This window comes from Heliangelus exortis, chromosome 1 (assembly GCF_036169615.1).
Source record: "Heliangelus exortis chromosome 1, bHelExo1.hap1, whole genome shotgun sequence".
NCBI lineage: Eukaryota > Metazoa > Chordata > Aves > Apodiformes > Trochilidae > Heliangelus > Heliangelus exortis.
Window position 1 is genome coordinate 57517606 of NC_092422.1, and position 24333 is coordinate 57541938.

General features: G+C 35.7%; 1 protein-coding gene across 3 annotated transcripts in view; it reads right to left on the minus strand.

Annotated features, from left to right (window-relative positions):
• Positions 1 to 418: 418 nt before the first annotated feature.
• Positions 419 to 24333, minus strand: part of ANKRD10 (ankyrin repeat domain 10) — a 36009-nt gene continuing 12094 nt past the window's right edge. For 2 of the 3 annotated variants that reach the window (XM_071743549.1, XM_071743570.1), the window contains exons 3-6: positions 21466 to 21557; positions 8605 to 8840; positions 5034 to 5129; positions 419 to 2157 (exon numbers count right to left, since the gene is read on the minus strand). In XM_071743549.1, coding sequence (XP_071599650.1) covers positions 1673 to 2157; positions 5034 to 5129; positions 8605 to 8840; positions 21466 to 21557 — 909 coding nt within the window. In that variant the 3' untranslated portion in view covers positions 419 to 1672. The remainder of the gene's footprint in view (positions 2158 to 5033; positions 5130 to 8604; positions 8841 to 21465; positions 21558 to 24333) is intronic. The other variant, XM_071743559.1, reaches the window with a different exon arrangement.

A 24333-nucleotide genomic window follows, 5' to 3' on the forward strand; every position in this document is an offset into this window, starting at 1 on the left:
ATGGAGGGGTTTGGAACTGGGTGATCTTTAGGGTCTTTTCCAAACCAAACTTTTCTGTGATTCCATGATTTTATCTTGTACATAGATGGTGAAGCACTTAGGAGTCTAAAATCTATTTAAATGCTCATTTCTGTTTTAGTCTGTTGCCTTTTGCCTAAAAATGTCTGAAGGAGAATTTCCATGAAAATCAGATAAACAGTATTTTCATCCTATTTTGGGAGTTCAAGTCCAAAACACCCTTCATACACAGTGTTTCTGTGATTCAGTCAAGCCCAGTTACTGGGCTGTTCACATTTGCTCCCACATACTGACAAAATTAAGAAATCCTAAACTGCATTCAGAAAGATTATGGAGAAATCTGTTTTAAGCACTTTTTAAAGGCTTGCTCAAATTGCCAATAAAGTATGTCTAAACAAAATTTTCAGATACAATGTAACATGTTTATTTTTATTAAATTCCAATTTGTAAAGGTCCCTTTTTAAACAAAACAAGAACAAAAAAATCAACACAATTCCAAGGGCTTATCTCATTTACCATATTCTTCCCCACTCTTCACTTATCATAACACAAAGCAGCAACTTATATTATTAGTGCTCATATAGTGCACTTACATGAATTTTGTGTATTAAGCTTTAAATACAATGTATTTTCCGTGAGCATAGCCCAAAGAGTACACAACATTACATCTTCAAAGCATATGTTAAAACAAAAAAAACCAAAACAAACAAAAAAAAGGACAATAAATGTATATCCAAGACAGTCAAACTTAAATATCTCGACTTGGCAAATTCTATAACAAGTAACAGCAATTTTAAACTGCATACAAAGCAGAACAGTGCCAACATGCCTCCGGTCTGTGAGCTATGGTAAAATATCAAGCACACACATAAGGGAGAGAAGCCAAAGAAAACCCTCACGAATGCAGAACTAACCTGAGGCACACCCCACTGCCACCAAACAAAGGCACCCCACTCCCCCACTCTAAAATGCAAGAGCCCAGCAACAACAGGAAGCACTTCTACGCTACAGAAAGGGAAACGGGAACTCCTTCCGATTCTGTCGTTGCTTTTTTTTTTTTTTTTTTTTTTTTTTTCTTTTTCTCTAAACAACTTGTTTCAAAAAATTTGAAGATGAACATCTAATAATACCAAACGGATGTACAAACTATAAAGTCAGAGAAGCTCCAGAAGATTGCCACTTTCAACTTTGCATAGTGATAGCTGGCATTGATATTGCTACCATAGCTTCAGCAGAAGATATGGAAAAGAAAAATCTTTACTTCTAAGTGATGCACGTATGTAACATTTTCTTCACAAAATTCAGTTAACCATTGTTTTAATAAAAGGGAAAACAGCTCTAAAAAGGGAAAGATAGTGTTCACAAGCCTAGAAATAAAAAATTACAAAACCGGAACATTCCATAATAAAAAAAAATTAAAATAATTAACATTCCATCATAACATCACCTATTTTATCACTATATAAGCCCCATACATGCAACAAACTACAACTAGTGTATAAGGCTGTCAAATTAAAGGTTTACTTTTCATATAAACAAAGTGTAAAAATAGCAGTAAGTTGCAATCTTCAAATTTAATGCTATGTGAGGTTTTTATCCCCCCAGATTCATTTGGTAGCCATTTCAGTACGGGTCTGATACAAAGGTCACCCATCTAGGAACCGTGATACAGATACATTGTGCCTAGGACAGTATTGTCGTATCTCTGTTCGACCTTGACAGAATTGGAATGCTCAACAACACTACTAAGTTCGGGGATGCTTTCAGCAGTATCCCCAAAACCATGATAGTGTCCATAGTGCAAAGTATCACCAGGGTCTTCCACCCAGGAGGGCCGGTTAGAGACACAGCTACTGGGGCTGCCGTTCAGGTGCAGGGAGCCGCACATATCCGTGGGATTATTCATGGATTTCTCTGCTTCCTCGGTGCCACTGCTGGTGTGAATTCGATGCCTACTGGGAGAAGTTACTCCAGGAATTATTCCATTGGGTGCTAATGTTAAACACTCCTCACGCCTGGCGTCCATCCCGCTGAGCTGCTGCGCGGCGGCGAAATCCAAGTGTCCATTGATGGCACATCCATTTGTCAGTGCACTCAATATGGAGCTACTGCTATTCATATCTGCATTGAGAAATACACCTGTCACCAACAATTAAGAGTAAATCAAAATACCACCAAAACGCCTCCACTATACTCCTCTAATTTAAAACATGCTTCCATACACAGCTTTGAAAATACAGCTACCCGGTCTTTATTTGTAACAATCCAGGTAGGTCACAGGAATGAGAGCTGACCAGCAAGCTTGTAGCATGGGTTCTGATGTTGAAAATGCAACTATCTATCTATAGCCAGTGTGTAAATATGCCTGTGTTAATTTTTGCAAAGACAGCGTGTACTTCTCAGATTTTTTTTTTTTCATTTAACTGTATGAAACAAGTGTAGCAGGCAACATTCAGGGCGGTGTTTTGAAAGGTGGAATAAAAGGCTTCTTTCCACTTTAATACCATCTTCAGACAAAAGATGCACAAGCAAGAAGTGAGCATCTGTGAGAGGGTAAAGGGTTGATTTTTTTCTTTTCAGCTGTAATTTACCCATGGTTCCTTCTCTTTTTATTTTTTTTTTTCTTTTTAACCCTTACAGTACAGCATGCACTGAAACAGGTCAAGTAAAGAAATATTATGTTGGGGTGCTACTATAAAATATTTCGAAGTTCTTTTAATCAGAAAGTACCTCAATTTATCTAGCAGATTGCTAGACAGCATACTGGACAGGTTTGTATTTAATGAGAAGTTTGTAACAACATCTGTACAATCCACATGCAAAATGCCATACAACAGTAACAGCAGAGTGCACAGAAGATTGAAAAATATTAGCAGAAACAACATTCTAAAAATATATATGCAAAAACCACTGACAACTGCTTTAAAGCAACTTCTCCTTTGAATTTAGCAATGAGTACACTTGTTTCTAGTTCCATAAATAGATTTTATCAGTATGCCTGAAGCCCATGTTTTTGCAGTGGTACTCAGAAGTACTAGCACAAAAAGTGGGTGATACATCCTGGCTTAAAACTGCCTGCCAGTAAAGGACATCTAAAGTTTACACCTATATTGGTAAAGATGAGCAAGGCAAATGCAGAAACTAAAGACCTATATGGTGACATTTAAAGATTTTACATTCTGTTATTATCCCTGAATACATACACATATGTTTATGCATGAATACATAAACCTATGTGCAGAACAGGACTGCATTTACTGCGTATTGCCAATTCGAGATAGGAAGTCTGTTGGCATCTTCCCACACCTCTAGAATAACTGGGTTTCTCTTTCAGTGACACATAAATAATGAGGACCAGAGTTTGACAAGGAAGAACCTGAAGCTCTGGTTCCCTGTTAAGTCTTTTGCACGGATAAGATTTGAAATACAGCTCACAATACTGATAGTTCACATGCAGCAATACATAAAGCCAAGAAATGTGGTCCAATGGTAATTCACTGCATGAACTCCACTGGAGTCAGCTGAACTTACTAGCTACAGACTGTTATGAAAAAATGGACAAAAACCCCAAGATCCCAGCAAGACATCAAAGCTAAAATTTCAGTGATGAAAACGCAGAGAAGATATTTCATATCGTATTTATTAACTGAAAAGTGCAAGGCTTTAAGTGTTTTAAAAATAAATCCTTATAGGCTGGCTTTGCCAAATAAGATTTAATAAAAATGGCACTACTGCTAGTTAGTATGCAAAAGTAGGTAATGAACAGTTCTAGTGATAATTATAGAATGTTATTATTTGTTAAAAATTAGCACCTATAGTAACAGAGTATATTTATGAAACACAATCAGTTTTGCATAAATAAGAACACTTAGTAATTATCACTGGAAGATATCATAGTCTACTTTTTAAGTACTGGTTATATATATGTATATATATTTATTCATAATATATTAAAATATTTAATAATTGTCATTCCCTTTGGTGAATCTGATCTGTGGTACAAAGCAAAATCATATTTATTTATCACAGAACAAAGTAAAGTAAGAAATTAATTTCTGGATGTAATAATGCACTATCATAATAACTCCATGCCTGTACCTACAATGCATGGGAAAAACTGACCCAAGACAATTTAAATCAAAAACTCTAAACACATCCTGGGGTTACCAAAAACATCTCAATTAAGCAGCCCTTAAAAAACTTAAGAGCATTACTGTTAACTAATATTTGTAACATTTTGACTGTTTCACGAAGATTGGTACAAAACACAAAAAAACTGTTTTCCAAGATACATTAGTTCCAAATACTAGTTTAAGACCTGCAATGTTCAGTCTTTTATTTACATTCAAGAAATCCATAGCAGGATCTTGTATTTATATCATTGTGCCTAAATAAATTCTGAACACAGTGTGCATCTAGACTATTCTTTATAATATTTGTTGAATATGGTTTAGTTGTAGCACACATTATTTTCAAAGCTATATAAGCACTGGGTATGTTTCCCTACAAAGTCTTTTTTTAATTAGCAATTCAATCTATTTAATGGAAATGAAATGAATAATTTAAATTATTTCTGAATTTCCTTTAACCTGAATTTAGAGCAACTAAAAGCAAGGCACAATGTAATACAATCTTCAGGTTAAAAGTGAAACAGCCAATGTGGATTTCTGTTTATCTGAAATAATAGTAAACTAATAAACCTTCTCTTTCACCATTACAATATATTGCATGAAACAGCTAATTTTATATACCTACTAAACCCCCAATATAATGGGTGTTACAGCAATACAATAGTTTTCAAGACTCCAGACAACAATGTGCAAAAATAAAGGACTAAGTTTTATACTTCAATTAAAAATAAAATGCGTATTGATTCTTGCAACGACAAGGAGTTTGCATTGCAGAAACAGTGTATATTTCAATTTCTTTTGGTCCAACAGAAGTACCCTCCTGTTGTTTGGTGTCTTCAACCATTTGAATGTTGTTGTAGTTAACAGGAAACTGTCCACTCCCACCTGATACAACCGCAAACTCTCTATCAACGTGCATATTGTCAGCATCGTCCTCAACTCCTCCATTCATCATTGGTATTAAGCCATCAAAGCTGTAAGCTGACAAAAAAAAAGTCACGTTTAGTCATGGGTGCACACTTAAACTCAGCCAACAAACAGATGAGTCTGTTGTTGATTATTAAAACAAAAGCTTTTAGCAAAGAAATGTATATTCGCCAAGCTTGAAAGCTCCTGTTGTTTGAGATTCCAAATGCATGAGTACGTAAATGCTGAGTACTTGCACATTCCTCTTAATACCTCAAGATGGAGAATCACCAGTGTACCTACCAGACTTTGCACCTCCTTATCAAACACTATCATTATGACATACTACTACATTGAATAAAGAGCAACGTAAGTTACTCATATTTAGGCTTTATAGCTAGTGTGCCCAACATAAAAAGCAGCCTGCACCTACTGCTTCACTACTAAGGGCCAGTCTCAGTAACACCCCCCCAGTTCACATCAGATTGCTACAGGGATCCCTTCAGGAGCTGAACAGATCTGTCTCACTAGAAAAGCCAACAGGTGGTTAGGCTGCTGTGGGAAATATCTTTAACAAGCAAGATGAGCTTGACTTCACTACCTCTTACGCCTACCACCAAAAGCACTGCTCCAGTACTCTCCCATCAGACCCTGCTCTGCTCTGACTGCCTTGAACACACCTTTTTATTTGCACTGCACGCTAGGAATGCTATGGTGCAAAAAGGCTGCTTTGGTAGACTTTGGGCACAACAAAACTTCTGATTAACAACTCACTCTAAAAAAAGACTTTAGCAATAGCTGAAGCATTTCAGAGCTAGAGATCACATTGGACTTAAAAAAAAAAAAAAAAAAGGCCCTTGGATCAGTGGGCTTCACACTACCCTAGACCAGAGAGCAAGGAATTTTTACCCTTCACTTAGGGGAATACAAAGTGGAGTTTCATACTGCCCAGTTCAAAGGCAATGCCTCCATCTCCACCTCTCAAATAACACCTAAAAGCAGCTGTGGTACTGATCTAGTCAGTCACCAGCTGAGTACAGCAAGTCAGTGCTGTTTGTAGCACACACAGCAGAGTGCAAATGCCAACCTGCCAGAGGCGATGAACCAGAGGGGCCAGCATTAGGATTGATGCCAGCACAGCTGTGCAAGCAGTTGTCCTGGTGTGCACCATGAGTATATGTGATCTTGTGCTACACCATCTATCAACCAGCCTGAGAAGCTCCTGTTCTTAAGTCAGAAGTAAAACTATTTGGTATACGTTCTGAAAGCAAACACTGATTTTTGTTCAGCTTCAGCCTTTGGAATCCAGTTTTGTATTACCTTTGAAGAGAGTAATGTTTGTATCAGTGTTATGTTGTGTATCCCTGCTGTGTTAATTTTGAGGTAATTCTTTTTAATACGGTCCACCTGGAGCAGATACCTGTGTGTGAATGTGAACAAAGCCACACAAAAGTCATCCTCACCCACTGCCCAGTTTAGCTATTCCAGGGCAAAGCACTGCTCAAATATTTATCTTCTTCCAACTCTACTGCTTACTTCTTGTAAGGGACATACATTCTTGTAAGGGACATAAACACAACAGGTAATTTTTTTTTCCCCTCAAAGCAGTGATTGTTCTAATTTGGGGTATGGTCATCAAAACTTGACCCTTCCCTGCAAATACAAGTTGCCTGCACTCAAAAACCTGGAATCTTCTGTGAAAATGTCTCTGAAGCACAACAGATCTGTGTGGTTTTTATAAGGGTGAAATTACCACAAAACTGGGCTTGTTTAGTAAAAAGGCTAGCTAAGCACAAAGATGTACTGATGACTTCTCATTACTCAGCTGTCTTGTTTATAAAGTGCCTCCAAGAAAAGTGATTCATTCTCACTTCAACAGACTTTTTATATTTATGATAGAAATTACTGATGCTGGTGTTTTTGAGGGCAGAAACATCAGATTAGAAACTTCAGCTCCCACAGCTGGGATGCATCTCTTAATTACTCTAAAAACCTTCAAGCAAATACAGTAAAGCTTTTGGCTTTGATTGCAAAGGTCTTAAAGAGTCATACTGCCAAAAAAGTTCCCAAACTGCATACTCTGATTACTTCTCTAGCATCTTTTTAACTGCTTGTGTGATCTAGTTCACTTCCACATACCATTTGTTTGCTCCATCTAACTTATCCACTGCTCCAACTGTCTGAAAGGTAATGCAGATACTGCAGTTTCAGGACAACATACATGATAAAAATAGCTAGCCCAGTGCCACTCCACAGACTGTGGGAAAATGCTATCTACTGACTAGATTGGAGTTACTTTTTTAAACTAATGAGATTCCTGGTTCGGAACATTCAGAAGGAACAGCTCTTCAGAACAAAAGGTTATGTATCTTTGACTTCAAGGAGCAGGACCTTGTTCCTGAGCAGCAGTCTTGCATCTCATCATGCAGGTACACATCTCTCTCATGCAATTATTTATATTTTACACTGACTACATGAAGTAACACATCCCATTTATGATCAGCTACAGAGTACCATGTTAAGGGCTCTGATCCTGGTATAGATGAAATGGTGGCTGGACAACTGGTACTAAAACAAATACTATGGAGTGCCAATACTGATGTAATTTTCATCGTTTGTGTCACATTTAAAAACATTGTTTTGATCTCAATTCCCATCCTGTTATCTGGAACAAAGCACTGTTCAAGCCCATTTTATGTAGCTCATTGAAGAGTCACATCTGTTAGAAAAATACCAACTTTAACTGAAGTACACATCTTCAAAAAAAAATTTTGCAAAGTTCCTTTCCTGCCAATAAGACACAGGAAAAAGAAATTAGGCTTCAGGGCAGAATGCTGCATTCCTTTTAGCTAGAATTTAATGTGATGTCCAACAGAAAGGAAGCAGATGATACCCACCTACCATGTCATTCATGGTGGTTAAGATGTAAAAATGATTTCTTCATATAGCCACAAAAAAAATAAATCCAAGGCTTTAGTATCACACAAGAAGCAGTATCCACAAGGCTGAAACAGAATCCTTAAGGTTCATTCTGGCCTTGCTATCAGTTCCACTTGGAATATCATCCTGGAAACTTAATCCCTCTTGATGCAGAAATCTTCCTCAAATTAAGTTTCTTTCACTCATCTTGTCTAGCAAATAGTTTCTGAATTGAGAATCAATCCTGAAGTGGAAAATTACCACCAGCACATCTGGACATCTCTGGGAATTAATGCAACATTATTTGTCTCTCCGGAAGAAGAAACTGAGGAAGGAGTTAGGAACTAATTTCAGCTCTTACACTTCCACATATTATTCTTGGCATCATGTAACTTTAGCACTCTTTGGAAAACAGGAATTTCCCAACACACCAAGATGATGACAACAGGAAAACCCAGGATCTTGTGGCACAGAGCAGTTTTATTCACCTGCTCCTTGTATTAATATGTAATTTAGATATCTATGTGAGTTTATCAATAATACTCAACATCCACTCTGAAAGGCTTTAAAATGTTTATTTTCCTTTCTCAGCATCATTATCACCCCATCCCTTTTACCTCTGGGCTCTCACCTTCTGTTCTAGCCTTCTTTACTCCAGCAGACTCCGAATCTTCAAAAGATCTCTTTCGACTTGTCCCACCACTGAATGGATTGGGACCTGCGTTCTGATGAACCCCATTTAAGGTGCCATTGCTATAGAAACGATTCAGGTGACAGTTCTGGAGGTTCAAGAGAAACTGGGCACATTCTTGGAAGCCCTGGGTATGTGCAAGGTCTGCTGCTGTCAGGCCACTGGCATTTCTCAAGCTGTACAATACAAAGAAACTGAATTACACTCATTCATCAAGCTAGCTTGCTGCTGCTGCTGCCCTTACTGACTATCTATCTGTTGGTGATGAGAGAAAACATACACTTAGCAAATTTCCATTAAGAATTAGTTATCAATCTTAATTTTTAACTAACTTAACTTCTCACACATACATCTGGCTTCTAAGCAAAATTTGGAAGACAATACACTTAAATAAAATCAATACACTATGTGCCTTAAAAAAAAAAAAAAGCATCTTCCTATTTAAACTTCTCAAAACACTTTATTCTAAAATAGTCTGAAGTATCTGATCTTTACATAAACTTCAGACTAATTTAAGCCTTGAATTTTATAATCTTCTGCAGTTAATTCTGCAATCTATCACTTTAACTTGAGCAAAAGATCAAATACTAAAAACAAACTTAACACGACTTGGCAATTGTCCATGGCATTCTGGTTTCTAAGGTAACAACAACAACAACATCACTATTCTTCCTGACAATAAAATATATACATATATAGAAAAAGATAAAGATGCTATACTTAGTTATGCTTTGCTTATTATTTTTTTCTCTGGTTTGTTTCTCATTTCAAAGTGTGTGACATCATAAGTGCTGGGACTTGCTTTGTCCCAAGGCTTTTCCATGTACAAGAGAATGTCTCTAGATTATGAATATTCTAATGCATCAAGGAGATTATAAGTGAAATCAGGTAGGACATGCAGAGGTTTAATTTGAATGAGTGCTTTACCATACAATTGTTCAGTGAGGGTGGTGAGACACTGGAAGAGGTTACCCAGAGAAGCTGTGGCTGTCCCCTCCCTGGAAGTGTTCAAGGCCAGGCTGGATGGGACTTGGAGCAACCTGGTCCAGTGGAAGGTGTCCCTGTCCATGGCAGGGTTGTTGGAACTAGATCCTTAGGGTTCCTTCCAACTCAAACCATTCCATGATATGCATTTAAACAAACATAATATTATGTCTGTGCTCAGAAATACAGGGTAACTTAATAATGAAGTTCATAGAAGTGGAGATAAAAGGGCTACAAAATGACTAAACTTGATTGTAAAGTGGAAGATGCAAACTTTCCTATGTTAGATCCGTCTGGAAAGGCAAAGGCAAAAGTAACTAGTCATAAAATTGAACTTCTGTTTCTTGGCTTCAGCATAAAGACCCATTACTTAAAAATCCAGGAACAGACTGGCCAACATAGTGCGAAGAATTCAGAAGATTCAATAGACCTGGTTCTGTTGAAACTCATATGAAGTGGAAACCAACTAACTCCAGCTCATGTGAAGAAAACAAAGAACAAAGCCCAGTTTTGTTTCCTAGATTATTGCAACTATTTGATATAAAAGAGACTAAAAGACCTTTAGAATCTATTACAGCAAGACTAGCTGCAGAAATGGATCCTGCTGCATTACAAAATTTGGAAGAATAAGTCAAAGTACTACTACTACTGAATCAGAAAAATCATTAGGCTACCTTAGAGTAATTTCAACCCACACAACAATATCTGAAGCCAACATTTAGTCTTCTAGTGAAAACAAAGAACAGTAGCCAAGAGTGGTCTAAAAAGCAAGACTTTAGATGACTGAAAATCCCAGTTAGTCAAAAGAAATGAAACCTCAAGTAGAGGCATTAGTCTTAAGTATCTGTAAGATTGCTGCAAAGTGAACAATCCATTTGGTGTATCCTGTGCAGGCAGGACATGAAGGAGATCACCAAAGGATATTTGAAGTTAGGCCTTAAAAGTAAGTTTCAGAGTATAAAGGTTACTGCATCTTCTAAAGACTCTTTGCTCCCCTCACTTTTAGATTGTGATTTCAGAAATTCTGCAAAATACTGTCTACCATTCCCCATGCTGAACTAGATTGCTTGTTGAGGTCCTGACTAATCAATATTGAATGTTCCTTTAGTAGTTCTAACTTACTCATGTAGTATACAGATGTAACACAACAATCTGAGGAACAGAAATGTCAACCTAACTGTTTCGAACAAAAAGGAGAGCTCAGTTCTCTGAAATGAATTTTAAATTTGTCAGCCCCCATAGGACAATAAAGGAAATCTACACGAGCAAATTTAAGATATACAAAGATTAAAATTACCAAAATGTGGTCTTGGTTGACCAGCTAGTTTAATAAACTTCAAGAAGTAACTTTTTATTTAGTAAATGTTACTGAAAAATAACTGCTTTGAAAAATGGACTGTAAACCAGACTGCAGCTAAGTCACCATTTCCCAAAGGAAAACTGATCTAAGTTGCCAAAGGCATTTGGAGATGTACAAACTAAGATGAAAACGTGTAAGGCTACACAACCAAACTCAGAGAAAGAAAAGTTAGTTTTCCAGAAACAAAATAAAAGAACTTAAAGTTACTGGTTTTTAGATTTTAAAACGTAACGACCTTTGGTATTTTTAGATCTGTTCCCTCCCTACTCTTCCTGAGCAGCCTACTCTTAGCAAGTAGTATTTTGGAAGTACCACGCAAATTTAAGGAACTCAAGCACACAGCTTCTAGAAGTTCAGAAATGTATCTCTTAAAAATCTGAGTCTGAATTGAGTCTATCAAATTCAAGATAACTTTGTGTTCAGAAGTTACTAATGAAAAAAAAAAGAAAAAAAGAAATCAAGGAGACTACAGGATCTAAATTACTCTACAAGACAGCTGGCCAGCTGCAACAAAGAGAACACAACTGTTAAAATCTCTCTTCTCCCTGTCAGTGGCAACACTAATTTGAATATTTCTTCTATATCCAGTTGTCAATTTCTATTCATTTAATCACAGACTAATTATTCTGGGACCTTCACATCCTTTCAAAATTCAATTAAACTGTCTTTCATTCCAGTAATAATGAGAAGTTGACACAATTGGCTGAAAATCTTAAGTCTCACCTTTCTCAAGAATGGGCCAGAAAGACCAAACTTCTTTAGATGATTCTTCTAGTTTTTTTCTAGAAGGAAAAATCTTAAATTCTCGATTACTATCTAAGTAAGATAGCAAATCTTAATTTAGATTACTATCTAGAATCCTAGAATTGAAGTACAGAAGTATGAGATGCAAACTCCAAAGCAAAGGGAGAAAAAGAGAAATGTAATTGAAAAGATACATTTTCACATTATAGTTATTTCAAATATAAAAAATCCATAAGGAAAGTTCAGGAAAATCTGGATAAGTAGAAGTAAATGATTTTTAAGATTTGTGACAGATTACATTTAACATGTGAATTATTCTGTAGTGACAGGTGTTTTATCAATAAACTCAAAACACGCTATTACATTAAGAGTTAAATCTGACTTTTGTATATAGATTTATATCCACACCTCTTTGAGTGCTTAAAACAAAATCCCTGTAACCAATTTTTCTAGTTCCATCAGGTGACGTCCACAGGCAGTCTTCAAAAATTAATAATCTTGATTTGAAGAAGACTTGGGGTTTTTTTAACGTTTTTCCCCCTTTAGTTGACAACGTAAGAGCTCCCATTTTCAAAGCCCAGTTCATCTTAAGAGTTTTGGTGTCAAATGAAAGCAGCTATAAAGAAAATACTAATGAACCATGTGTTTACATACTGCCTTCTTCTGAAATGGTTCAAAAAATATTGGCTCTGAGTATATTTCAATTGTTCAAACCCAGAAGAGATAAATGTTATCTGACCAAATAAGACTGGGGAGAGAAACAGGAAGTCACCCTTCAGTTTAGCTTTAGTTAAGAGGATATTTTTATTACTTCAATGTAACAACAATTTGTTGTTTTGAGAAGTTCACTACAGGAAGGAAAAAAATCTGAGGCAAACACACAAAAATATGCAAGACACTTGCACTATCATCAGGTTAGAGAAAGTAACAAAATCTAGAATTGTTTCTACCTTTGTATAAGAAATATTTACTTCGAAATAACTTACAAAATTTAATCTTAGAAGGATCTGTAGGAAAAAAAGATATTTCAATGCTTCTTGCATTCGATTATACATTATACTGAATTTATTTAGAAAGCACTTTATTTTAAGTCTTTTCAGTTCTTGATATTTTTAGACTTACTGGAGGAAAAAGGCAAGTGCAATTTTGTCTTTCACACAGAAACACATTTGAAATACACTATCTTCCACTTATAATGTCACATACCTTGAAAAATAAAACAAATGTTGGCTTCAAAAAGTCAACATTAAATCTTCTTGAAAAAATATTCATACGTAAAAAAAAAAATCTCCTAAATGTTTAATTTTAAATAGTGATTACATCACCTACAGCTTATCGTGTTTTTTGTTAATGCCATGCGACAATCTAAGAAAATAAACCACAGTTTTCGTATATCAATGTAATAATCTGTTAAAAAATACTGATCTCAACTTATCTATTGTTAGTTTACAAATAAAAATGTAGATAATCGTAAATTAGGGTAAGCAAAGCATGCAAATCTATAGATTCTATATCTGAATTCCTAGATTAGCATTAAAACCAATCACCGCAACAAATACCTCAACAGTATGCCTTGTGTGCAGAAAGGAAGCGATACTGAACATTCAATGCCACAACTGTAAGGTTTTCGGAGAAGCACCTGTGGCAGTTTCAGCAGTTTCTATATGGAATGCTCCCCCTTTCTAGGATTACTTGAAAAAATCAAGTCAATTCGAATTACGTAGCTGTAAAACATTGACATGTGTAGTTTTTACAGTTTCAGAATCTTCTGTTTGATTTAAACGGGCAATGTTGCATAAACAGGAAACTTATATCATAAGGGATCACATATTTGCAGGCAACATTAAGATTAAAAGTTACATTAACATACATAAAGTGCTGTAGCACGTTATTCAATATGTAAGCCATTATCATGTGACCACCTTAACAACAAGATACTAAGCCTTTTATGCCTTTAAAGAATTAATACTTTCATCCTGAAACCAAATTTGTCAGTTCTTCACTGAAATTTATAAAGAATGGATTAAAATTACCGGTCAACTCATGGCTTCAATTACTTTAAATTTAGTAGGCTGTATCTCAAAAGAATTAGTAGCTATTCCTATACAAAAATTAGCAGATACAAGGATTAAAACAAAACAAAAGAAGAAAGAGAAAAAAAGATCAGAACACTAAAACGCCCACAGTGAGAAAAAAAAACGTTTCCTACATAAACATCAGTATGCTAGGCTAAAATTTCTAAAGCAAAATGATTTTAAAATACTAAACTTTAAGTGTTTTAACCCTTTGGTGTCCAAATACAAAAGCTGTTAAAGAGTTGAAAGCATGGGGGTTTTTTCAGATACCAAGAGAAAAATATTCTTAAATGAACAGACGTGTGTCACTGCTGGGGACAGCTATAAAAATTCATGCTAAAATTACATACTACAAAAGCACAAGTTGGTGCCAAGTTTTTATTTTACAACAAAAGACGTGGCAGCTGAAAAAAATTTCTGCCTTTTTGAAAACTATATGCTAGAGTTTCTCAGAACATCCTCTGAAATCATAACAAGGTAAATGTACTGGAAAGAAAGGAGCTCTTATTTGCAAGGCCACTTCTTTCCAATTAAAATCCAGGTTCCCTATGTTTTATTCAGCTATAATCAATCAGCTCCTAGGTACTTCAACTCACAACTGAGCAAATGTGAACAGAAGAAAGAATTCACTGATGATCATAGACAGCACTGCAATGACTACAAGCATCACCATCAGGCAGTGATTTATTGCTGTTATCTGTATTCCAATCTACATGCTTCAAAGAAGACCTCAAATAGTGAGCTTCAATTTTCAGTATCTCATGTAAAATTATTCACATTTCCAAGTAAACTTTTACCTAAACAAGAGAGGCCCATCTGACTTTGCATGGTGTCAGCAGCCAAAAGGGTTTTTAAAATTTGTATCAGATTCCTAAACACAACTCGCAAAGAGAGGGTATGAAAGATTATTTTAACTCTTTTAAAAAGTCTGATTGCAATACAGCATAACAGGTAAGACCTTCCTATTAAAAATGAAAATGAGTATTTCCTAGATCACTAGCAAAAATTAATTCCAAATAAGCATCTTTTTAGTACTGTAGACAAAGACAATACAAGAGTTACTTAGCCAGCCAGCTTCATGAGAATTATCATTGCTGCTGCAGTCATGTTTTTAGAAACAGACCAGGAACTGTAGATAAAAGTTGCTTACAATAAGGAAGGAATTATGAAAGAGTTAAGGAAACATTCAGTGCAAACTCTGACTTGAAAAGATGAACAGCACTGCGATGCAGATTCTGTCAAGATGCCTCTGGTACCAAACAGTATCAATTTATTTCTCCTTAACATACCAAATGAAAACAAGTGAAAGCCTAGAACTAGGAAAAACTAAAGAATGAAAACTTGTGTTAAATATGCCAAGCATGGAAGCAAGTTCAAGAGATTTAGTACAAAAAGAATGGATAGTAAGACCTTGGGAAAAAAAAAAAACAACTAGAGAAGAGGTAAATTAAAGTATTTTTGTGCCAAAAGGGGAGAAAGAATCAAGAATGAAAGGACTTAAGGTATTACATGGATTCACTATTTTCCTGCAATAGGGATGGAGAGGAAAGGTAACTACACCAAATCTCATTTTTTGTTACAAAAATAACTTGATGCTTTAACTCAAGCAGACAGAAGATCTTTTGGATTAAGAAACCACAGAAGTGCATTAAAAAAAATGCTTTCGATGAGCTTCACAGAAGAACTTTTCCAATTTAAATTTTCCTCCATTTAGAAGAAAATTTATCTCCTATGTATAAGCAAAAAACAAAGAAGGAAGCAGATGTTGAAACTTCTAAACGAGTATCTTTTCCCCTAAATTATAGCTGCCAAAGTTCTTCCAGGGTCTGCTAAGCCTCCAAGCAGTGAGATACATCTTGTAGTCTGGAGCATATGGCACACATTAGGAAAACTTTCTGACCAACCTGAATATGTTCTGGGCCATGCCACAATTGCTTAAGTGTTTCTGTCCAGGCTCAGAGGTATAAGCTGAACTATGACCAACTTTGCCAAAAATACAATAACTAAAATAGCAAACAAAATCCCAACCAATGCAGCAGAAGTCAGAGCAAATATGCTGCAATTAGCAATTCCCTTGTGACATATCTGATCAGAAAGTATCAGCAGAGGAAGCACAGCACCCATGCAGACCCTCACCACCTGCAACATCTGGACTAACCATCAGAACTCAGATTAATCAATCTTTGGGAATATGATACACCCTTGTTTCTTCTACTATACCTAATTCGTGGTCTGGCCAACGTTCCACTTTACATCACTTTGGTTTCTCCACCTGACTTAACTGCACACCCAGTTTCTGTTGCTAGCAATAGCTCATCTTACAGAAAAAATAACCTACCAGAAGGGAAACTGCACAGCAAACATCAGCACAGTATCACGTGTGAAGGCAGATCACTCCCAACAAAAAACAAATTAAAAAAAAAAACCCAACAACAAAAAGTGATGTATTCTCACTTGAAGGCCTTAGTAACACTACAGTATTCTTTGTCCAGCTCTTTTGGACTTAAGTGAATAAACCAGTGCTATAAACCACAAAGGCTTATCACTAGTGCATAAGCTCCCCTACCACACGGTCATATATATTGTGAACTTCTGTATGTTCCAGAAAGGTCACAAAATACTATTGCTTTAATGAAGGATTTAACTTTATTCATTTAAAAGCACAGCCTCTCACGTTCTTCTCTCTTTCTGTATCCATTTTGAACTCATGTCAGTACTGCTGCCATTCCACCCCCACTAGGAATAATTCCCACTCAAACAGGACAGGAACTCAGTAGTAAAGACTTTCCCTCAGCTTCCTGCAATTATTCAGAACAGCTGGGCTGTGAAAACTATCCTTTTCAATCCTGGTTTACTTACTCTAAAGCCGAGTCTCTCCAACTTCTTGGTTTATAAGTTACCCATCCATTTATATTCTGCTTCAGGATTTCTAAATCTTTCCTTGAGACTACATCAAAAATAACTTCCTTATTTCATGGTAACAATCTCCTACAAACCATGTTAAGGTCTTCTACAATGACAGCAACCAAATGTGAAAACAAATATGGAAGAAATTGGCAAGCTTTATTTCAGTCGAGAGAAGTGTTAGTTTTACCACCAAAATGTAAAAACCACTTTGAATTTGCTTTTCTGTAAGAACTGACATAGGGCAGGAAAAGAAGACTGGATTCCAACACCTGTTGCCTCCATACTACAGAACAGTCACAGCAAGACTACAGCAATGGCCCCTAAAATGCTTGCTATATACAATTAAAAAAAGAACAGCCACATCTTTCCTAACTATACTACACTGTCTAGTAGTGGAACAACAGTAATTAAGCCAGCAGTTTAATTGCTATCTGGACAGCAGGCAGGCAGGTTTGCAAAAAGAATTGTGTAGGAAGTGGGCCGAGTTTGAGAAGTACCAAGCAGATTATATAAATATTAATGAACTAATTAACTAGTAAGAGCCACTCTGACAAAAAAAACCACCTACCATCTATTCCTAAACAAATATTCAGTAAAAACCTGAAGCATTATTCTGAAGGTTAATGATCGTAAGACAGTATAATGTTGATTCTTCTACACTGAATCAATGTAGCAGTATTGCTTCTTAAGTTAAGACAAGATGGTAATGGCAATTCCCAAGTACATTAACACCAGAATGTGACTGCAGGTGAACAATAAAAGCTTGGTAGTTAAGTTATCGAGGAAAGACAAAGAGGAAAATGTGAAAAACCTGCAAGTATCTGCAAAGATTTTAAGAATCAGGAAGAAACTAATAGAGATCTCTGAGACCCTTGAAAAAGAACAGGCCATTTAAGTTTCTCCTCAAGACTGAGAAGGAACTTCAGAATTTGTCACAAAGGAGTGGTCTGCTTCTGTGTTTTCATCATGAAATCTACACATTGTTCTTTGCCTCTTCATGAAAGTGGCTGAATTTCAGAAAGCCAAGAAGTCTCAGAAGTACAAATGAGAAAACCAAAGCTAAGGTATCACCAGAGCAGTCATGATTAAAATGTGACACAGACTTCAAATAGAAATGTTTTACAAGAATCTCACAAAAGGCTAATGCAGCAGCACTGATGAAGTTCACAATGGACAGATTTCTGTTATGAAGGATGGAGAGAAGTCAGGAAAAAGAAAAAAGAAATGAATGATGCTTTTCTTTAAACACCACAATGCAGTTTGTGACAAATGAATAAAGCCACTGCTAAAGAGTGAGAATGATTTTTTGCTGAAGAGATAAACAGAGATAGCACATTTCTAGCATTACGGGAGCGAATTTAATGAGAAAGGGGCCGAAGTGCCTGCCTAAACCAGATCAGCATCACAACATCAGTTTGTCACCATGCAGAAACAGACATACTGGGTACATTTATCCCAGCATGCAAATTATTCTCCACAAACCTGGAGACCTAAGTATAAGAAACCAGAAAGGAAAGTCTCTCTTTGGGGTCTTAGAGCATTCCACCATGGTATACAAACCAGTTTTCTCCAAAAACTCAAGTTTTCTGGCAGTCAAATAACATGCTTTCCTATTTTCAAGCAGCTTGACCAAGAAAACTCTAAAGCAAGTACTTGTGAACTGCATGACAGACATGAAATGGAAGAATTAAGTTCAAATCAATAGAATTAGGAGCTGCATCTGCCTTCTTTTCATCCAGTGTCCTGTATTTTATTTTATACGTATATATATGCTGTGATGCAATCAGTGTAATTCTATCAATGCCCAATGCTTCAAAAAATAGTGTAAAAAGAGCAAAACAAAACATGGCACCAAGAAGGCTTTTCCTGCATAAAGAGCTGTGGACACTTGTCACCATTATTTATAATATACAACCATACATAAATCGCGTAATTATGCTTTTTAGTGAAAATCCAGCAGTTACTATGGATACTTTAAAAGGTACTATCCACATTAAAAAGTCAGTTACACAGCAAACCTTTTCACTCATATGAGGACATTGTGACCACCTGCTTCCCCCTCTTCAAGGGTCCATGAATATCATAGTTAGTGGAGCAACCATTTTTATGGCTGTAGGACATACTGTGCACAGAATATGCTTCGGCTAAAATGAGAAGGTAAATACCACAAAAAAAATCAAAATATTTTCACTAGGGTACAATTATTATTTTTTAATATTATTAAAAATTTACACAGGAATAGAGACCGAAATTCTCTCTCATCAATTAGGAAAACAATGCAACAACTTTGTAAAATTTAGAGACTGCAAAATACTGTATTTCTCTGTAAAAGCAACACTGACAAGCCTGAAATAAATTAAACTACAGCAATTCAAATGCGTCAATTTTATTCAAACTAAAATTTTTATCCTTTCTCTATTACTTTCTGTGGCTTCCAACATAACCGAAGAAGTAGAAATAAGAAGCACTGATATCAGAGATTCCACTAGTCCAAATTACTTCAGTAGCACCAGTATTTCAATAATCACTCATTAATAAAAAATATATTTCTTGCAATATTACACTGATTATTAGTGATAATCTAATAATGAAAACTCAGCATCCCTGTTCTACTTTATAGAAAAAAATAGGGATGGTGCAATTCTTGATATGGATACCATAAATATCAGGTGTAAGCAATATATTTGACTATCTGCAGTAACAAGGGGTATTCTCTGCATCTTCATCTAACTGGATTTTGACACAACTGTATGAAGAAATGAAGAAAACAGCGGATTAGAAAATCTAACCCCAGTTTTAAAAAGGCAACGTTCACCATCAGTACAGATCAGCACTTCGGTGTGCAGATCTAGTTAGTGCTTAGTTCTGCCTTAATTAAAATTCTTCCCCTGGTCCTGTATAATCAGCTATCATTAAGTAATATATAAATAAAATCCCTCTCCTTTTCTTCTAACTGAAGCCATAAAATAAAGGAGCCAAAACTTTCAGAGCATCTAAATTTTTGGGATGTTATAAAAATCAGGAAATCAACATTAGAGATACAGGGCCAGTTTTCAAACTCAGATAACTAAAAATTAATCACAGTCAAAAGCATATGCATGGATTTGACCTAATTTAGCAGGCTGAGACTGAAAACTACATTCTAAGGAAAAAAATCTTCACCCCAATAACTGATATCAGTTGACAGGGCCAGGTCCAGATCTTCTAAATGGCTAAACATAGGTTGCTCCAACAGCCTACTCCATTTGCACCCCCAACTTCACCATTTCCTGGACAGGGTCTGATATTTAATTACCTTAGAACTTGTGAAAAGTCTATCCCTACTGAAACACAGATGGAATTCAAAGTTAGAAAGCTGAAAATTCAAATTATTTCCTGTTCACTACAACTGCCATAAACCCACGCTACTTCTGCTGCAAACAGCTTTGGTCAAAGACAGATAACACTCCAAGTTTTACAGAAATGTTGTGCCTATAGCGTACAAATATGATGTTTAAAAAGCACAATTTTAGTTCTATACATTAAAGTTGCAGCCACATCTCCAATCTCTGGTGCTCAGCTACTTAAGTGCCATGGATGTAACACTTCCTCTTCTTTACAATAGATTCTTAACATTCATTTCAGAACTTCTTTTTTAACTGGATGCTTTGTGAAATTTGTAGAAATCACAAGATTACATACTAATTGATGATGATAATTAAGGTTTGCTCAATTCCACAGTAAATTTAAATGCAAGTTTAGCTTAAATTATCCAAAAGTGAGTGCAACATGGGAATTTATAAATTTAAAACTGATTTAATGAACTTGTCAATAACGGCAAGATAGCTACATAAGTTCAGTGTTATTTTTCTATGAGGCAATCTCTTTGTATAAAAAAGTTATTTGTTAATTCCTGTTAACTTAAAAGGTACTATATTTCCTGAACACTCTATGATACCAATGAAAGAGTTGGATTTTATGGTAGATTTATCAGAGCAGCATTACAAAAAAAGTAATATGGAAACCAAAGGGTAAAACAAGAAATTAACTACGTGGTTCTTTTTTCACTTATGACTTAAAAAGTTTCATATTGCATGTTAAAAAACAGTAACTAGTTACCATTTAAGATAGTAAAGCTAGTTCTAATTAAAACAAATTGCTAAAGTATTTACATTATTATAAGCCATAGAGCTTATACTCAACATTTCTAGGTGAAAACTGCATCCATTTTGTCCATGCTGTAAGTTGCAAAAGTTTGTAAAATTTTCTGAATGTTTTGGAAGTACATAAACCTTCAAAGAAAAAAGTTAACAGGGCAAATACACAATATACTAACAAACAGTATTAAACTACCTGTGAAAAGTGTGTGAGCTTTTATTTTGCACATAATGTTGCTTTTGCATTGTTTTCTATATTTATTCATCAGTGCAAACAAATTTGTTGTAAAAAGATAATTAAATGCTAGGAAAAAAGTGTATAATTTGAGCTCATCTGACCAAAGCATGATATTTTAATATATCAGATATAAAAGCAATACCAATGCAATACACCGTATCACTTAAATAAAATAAACTGTATTACTAGACATGCAAAACATCTTGGGCTTCATTAACAGCTGAATATGTCTAGCTGTCTTCTGATCAGATGTCTGCTCTTTTGACTTTTCTTTCTGACATTAGTATCTATGTTTACTGGTCTAAGTTAGTTAGCTAAACACACAACAATCAACAACAAAAAAAATACCTCACTTACTCTATTTGCGCACCATGAGCCACAAGGGCACTTATGGAATCCATACTACCAGATCGTGCTGCTTTATGAATAGGAGTTTCACCAACATAATCCTGTAAAGACAAACTACATTTTGTCAAGCATAATCTTTCAGAATATTAAAATCGTATTTTTACATTATTCACCTTGATTAAGAAAGCAGATATATAAAAACAGCATTTATTAACTAGCAAATGCATCAGATACTTTGTTATTATTTTAAACTTGGCAGTAGGCTGTCATGTACATTAGATATTTAACAAGACATAATGCCAAGGGCATCTAACACACAAGATAAGCCCCATCAGTAGCTAGATAATTCAGCAAAACATGTTTAAAAACCCCCACAACATATATCCCTGTAGCAAGTTACTCCAACACCTTTATTTCCTAACACTTGTTTCCCAGTACATTGGATTGAGCAAGCCATCCTGAATTCAGAGGCAGCATAGCCAAGTCTGTGGGACTACATTGCTTTCAGATCCTGCCAACACACTTGAACACCCTGTATTGCACCACAGTTCTCCCCAAGTGAGGTGTGTAGACGCCCAACTCTACAATGTAAGTGTGCCCCGAGCTCACAGGACAGCCCAGATCGCTCCTGAGACATGCACACTGACTCACATCCTAGATGGTTTTCTTTTCTCAGTCTTTATCCATTTACGTTCCATTATTGTTAACTAGCACAGCCAATCATTTAATCTTTTTGTACTATGCACAAACTGGAAGTAGCCAGGCAACTCCTCTCTGCAAACTCTCCTCACAGTGAGAATCTACAGAAATTTTACAAAGGCAACTGGCAACCAGCAGCTACATTCCATGCATCGTGATCTACAGGCTGCAGATGAAATTCAGTACTTGCAATTAACCATTAGTATCAAGAACCACAGAGAAGAACCTGTAATTAAATATGACCTTCAGTTACTTGTTTGTTACACAATTTAATTATCAGTTCTCAACACAATGCACAGCAAGTTTGGTGTTTCTCAAGACTTGTCTGCTCCACTGATATTAAACATGTTCTGACTGTATGTGCTTCATTTTTGCTTCCACATTACTTTTATTAAAATGTCAGCACTAGCCATCACAATACAGCACCTTTACTAACTTGCCAGTCTTGATACACAACAGTGTTCCCACCTAACACCACAGTACTGGTTTTACTTTACTTCTATTTTAAAATGTGAATACACTCAAAATATGATCATACTACCATCTTGACTGATAAAAGGTAACAAGTGTTTTAAATTGTCTGCCAAGCTTCCAAGAAATTAAATCACATCTTTCAAACCATGTAAACCTAACCTGAAATTTAATTTTGGCTTATGCATTATATACTCTTAATTTTCTACTTGCCAATTTGATTTCATGGTGAAGTGTTTTTCTAACAAGTTATGAATTCACTGAGGGTAGGCCAGTTTACCAGTGTTTAAGACATATATTCAGCACCCCCAGCAGGGAACAGTTATGGTACTAAAATTTACTTTCTCATAAACTAAGGTAAAATTGCTGAGACTGAGACGAAGTTCGGGAGACAGAAAAGAACACTGAATTCCTTGGAATCTTTAGTGATCAGAAAACTGCTATACAGCCCTTCTTTCAAAGTATCTGTCTATAGCTGATGAACAGAAGACTACTTTCCAATCAAGTTTATATAGTTTCTCTTATTTATAAGTTTTCTTGAATTAACAAGAAGATAGACATGTTTAACAGAGGAGACAGTAGTTTTAACTACCATAAATATAATTTAACTTGGCACTAATTTATGCAGGAAGATTTTCTTTACAGTGTAATACATTTTCCTGGCATGGAAGCCATCTTGGGTTCATCATTGTGTTATTGTTTCACTCTCTCCTAACCCCTTTTGCTAAAGAGATGAAGTATAGAAAATCAGTTATTTACCTCTTATTCAGCATTAGTATTCACAGTCCCAACCCTGCCTTAAAAGACAGTAATTCAGTATCAAGTTCCATTTAGGGAAAATTAGCTTAACTAGCTATGCCTATGATGAAGATTACAAAAATTTCTACCATCCCAATAAGCCTAGCAGGAAGATCTAGAGAACTGAATTATGAAGTACTGCTGTAGGGAAATGCTAGAAAGAGAACATATAGCCTTTCCAAAAGGTCTCCTCATCACTGCATTACAGGAAAAAGCTAAACTTAAAGTAACCAACAATCCTGTCACCAACAATGTGAAAAAGGTATCTCAGAGGGTAATTTATGTCCTTGAAAAGGGCTTCTTTCAATCACTGGCCCAGAAAAGCATCTGTCTCTTCTCTGAAGCCAAGGAACTGAAAAAAGAGTTAGAGAACAACACAATACACAGATTGAAATTTTTATAACATTCATTTTAATTACAGCACCTAAACTGTAGTAATTGTTAATGTTACTGTCTTCTCAAGTTCTCTTAAGGGACCAAATAATTTTGCACTGCAACAGTTTATAAAATAGCTTCCCAGCTCTGTGAAGAATTTTTTTTCTCAGTTATGAGCTAGAGCAAAAGAAAACTATTCTCCCACCAAAAAATGTCTTTAAAGTTTACTTATTTTTCCATATATCCAAAATCAAGCATACAAAGGAAAATAAATCATTATATGAGTGTCAGAACAATTCTGGCTTAATTGAACAATTGCAATGGCTGGCACCAAACACAAAAAGCAATACCTAGACAAGAGTTTTTCCTAAGAAGCTTTTAAGACTAGGTCAGTGTCTATATTGTTAGTACATTTCCATGCACGAGAAACCTTACCTATCTCTTTTTTGGCCATGCAGAGCAAACAATAATTATTTTGAGAGGCTCTACAATTTCCTAATTATCCCAAATAATACCCCATGATCCTTTCAATTG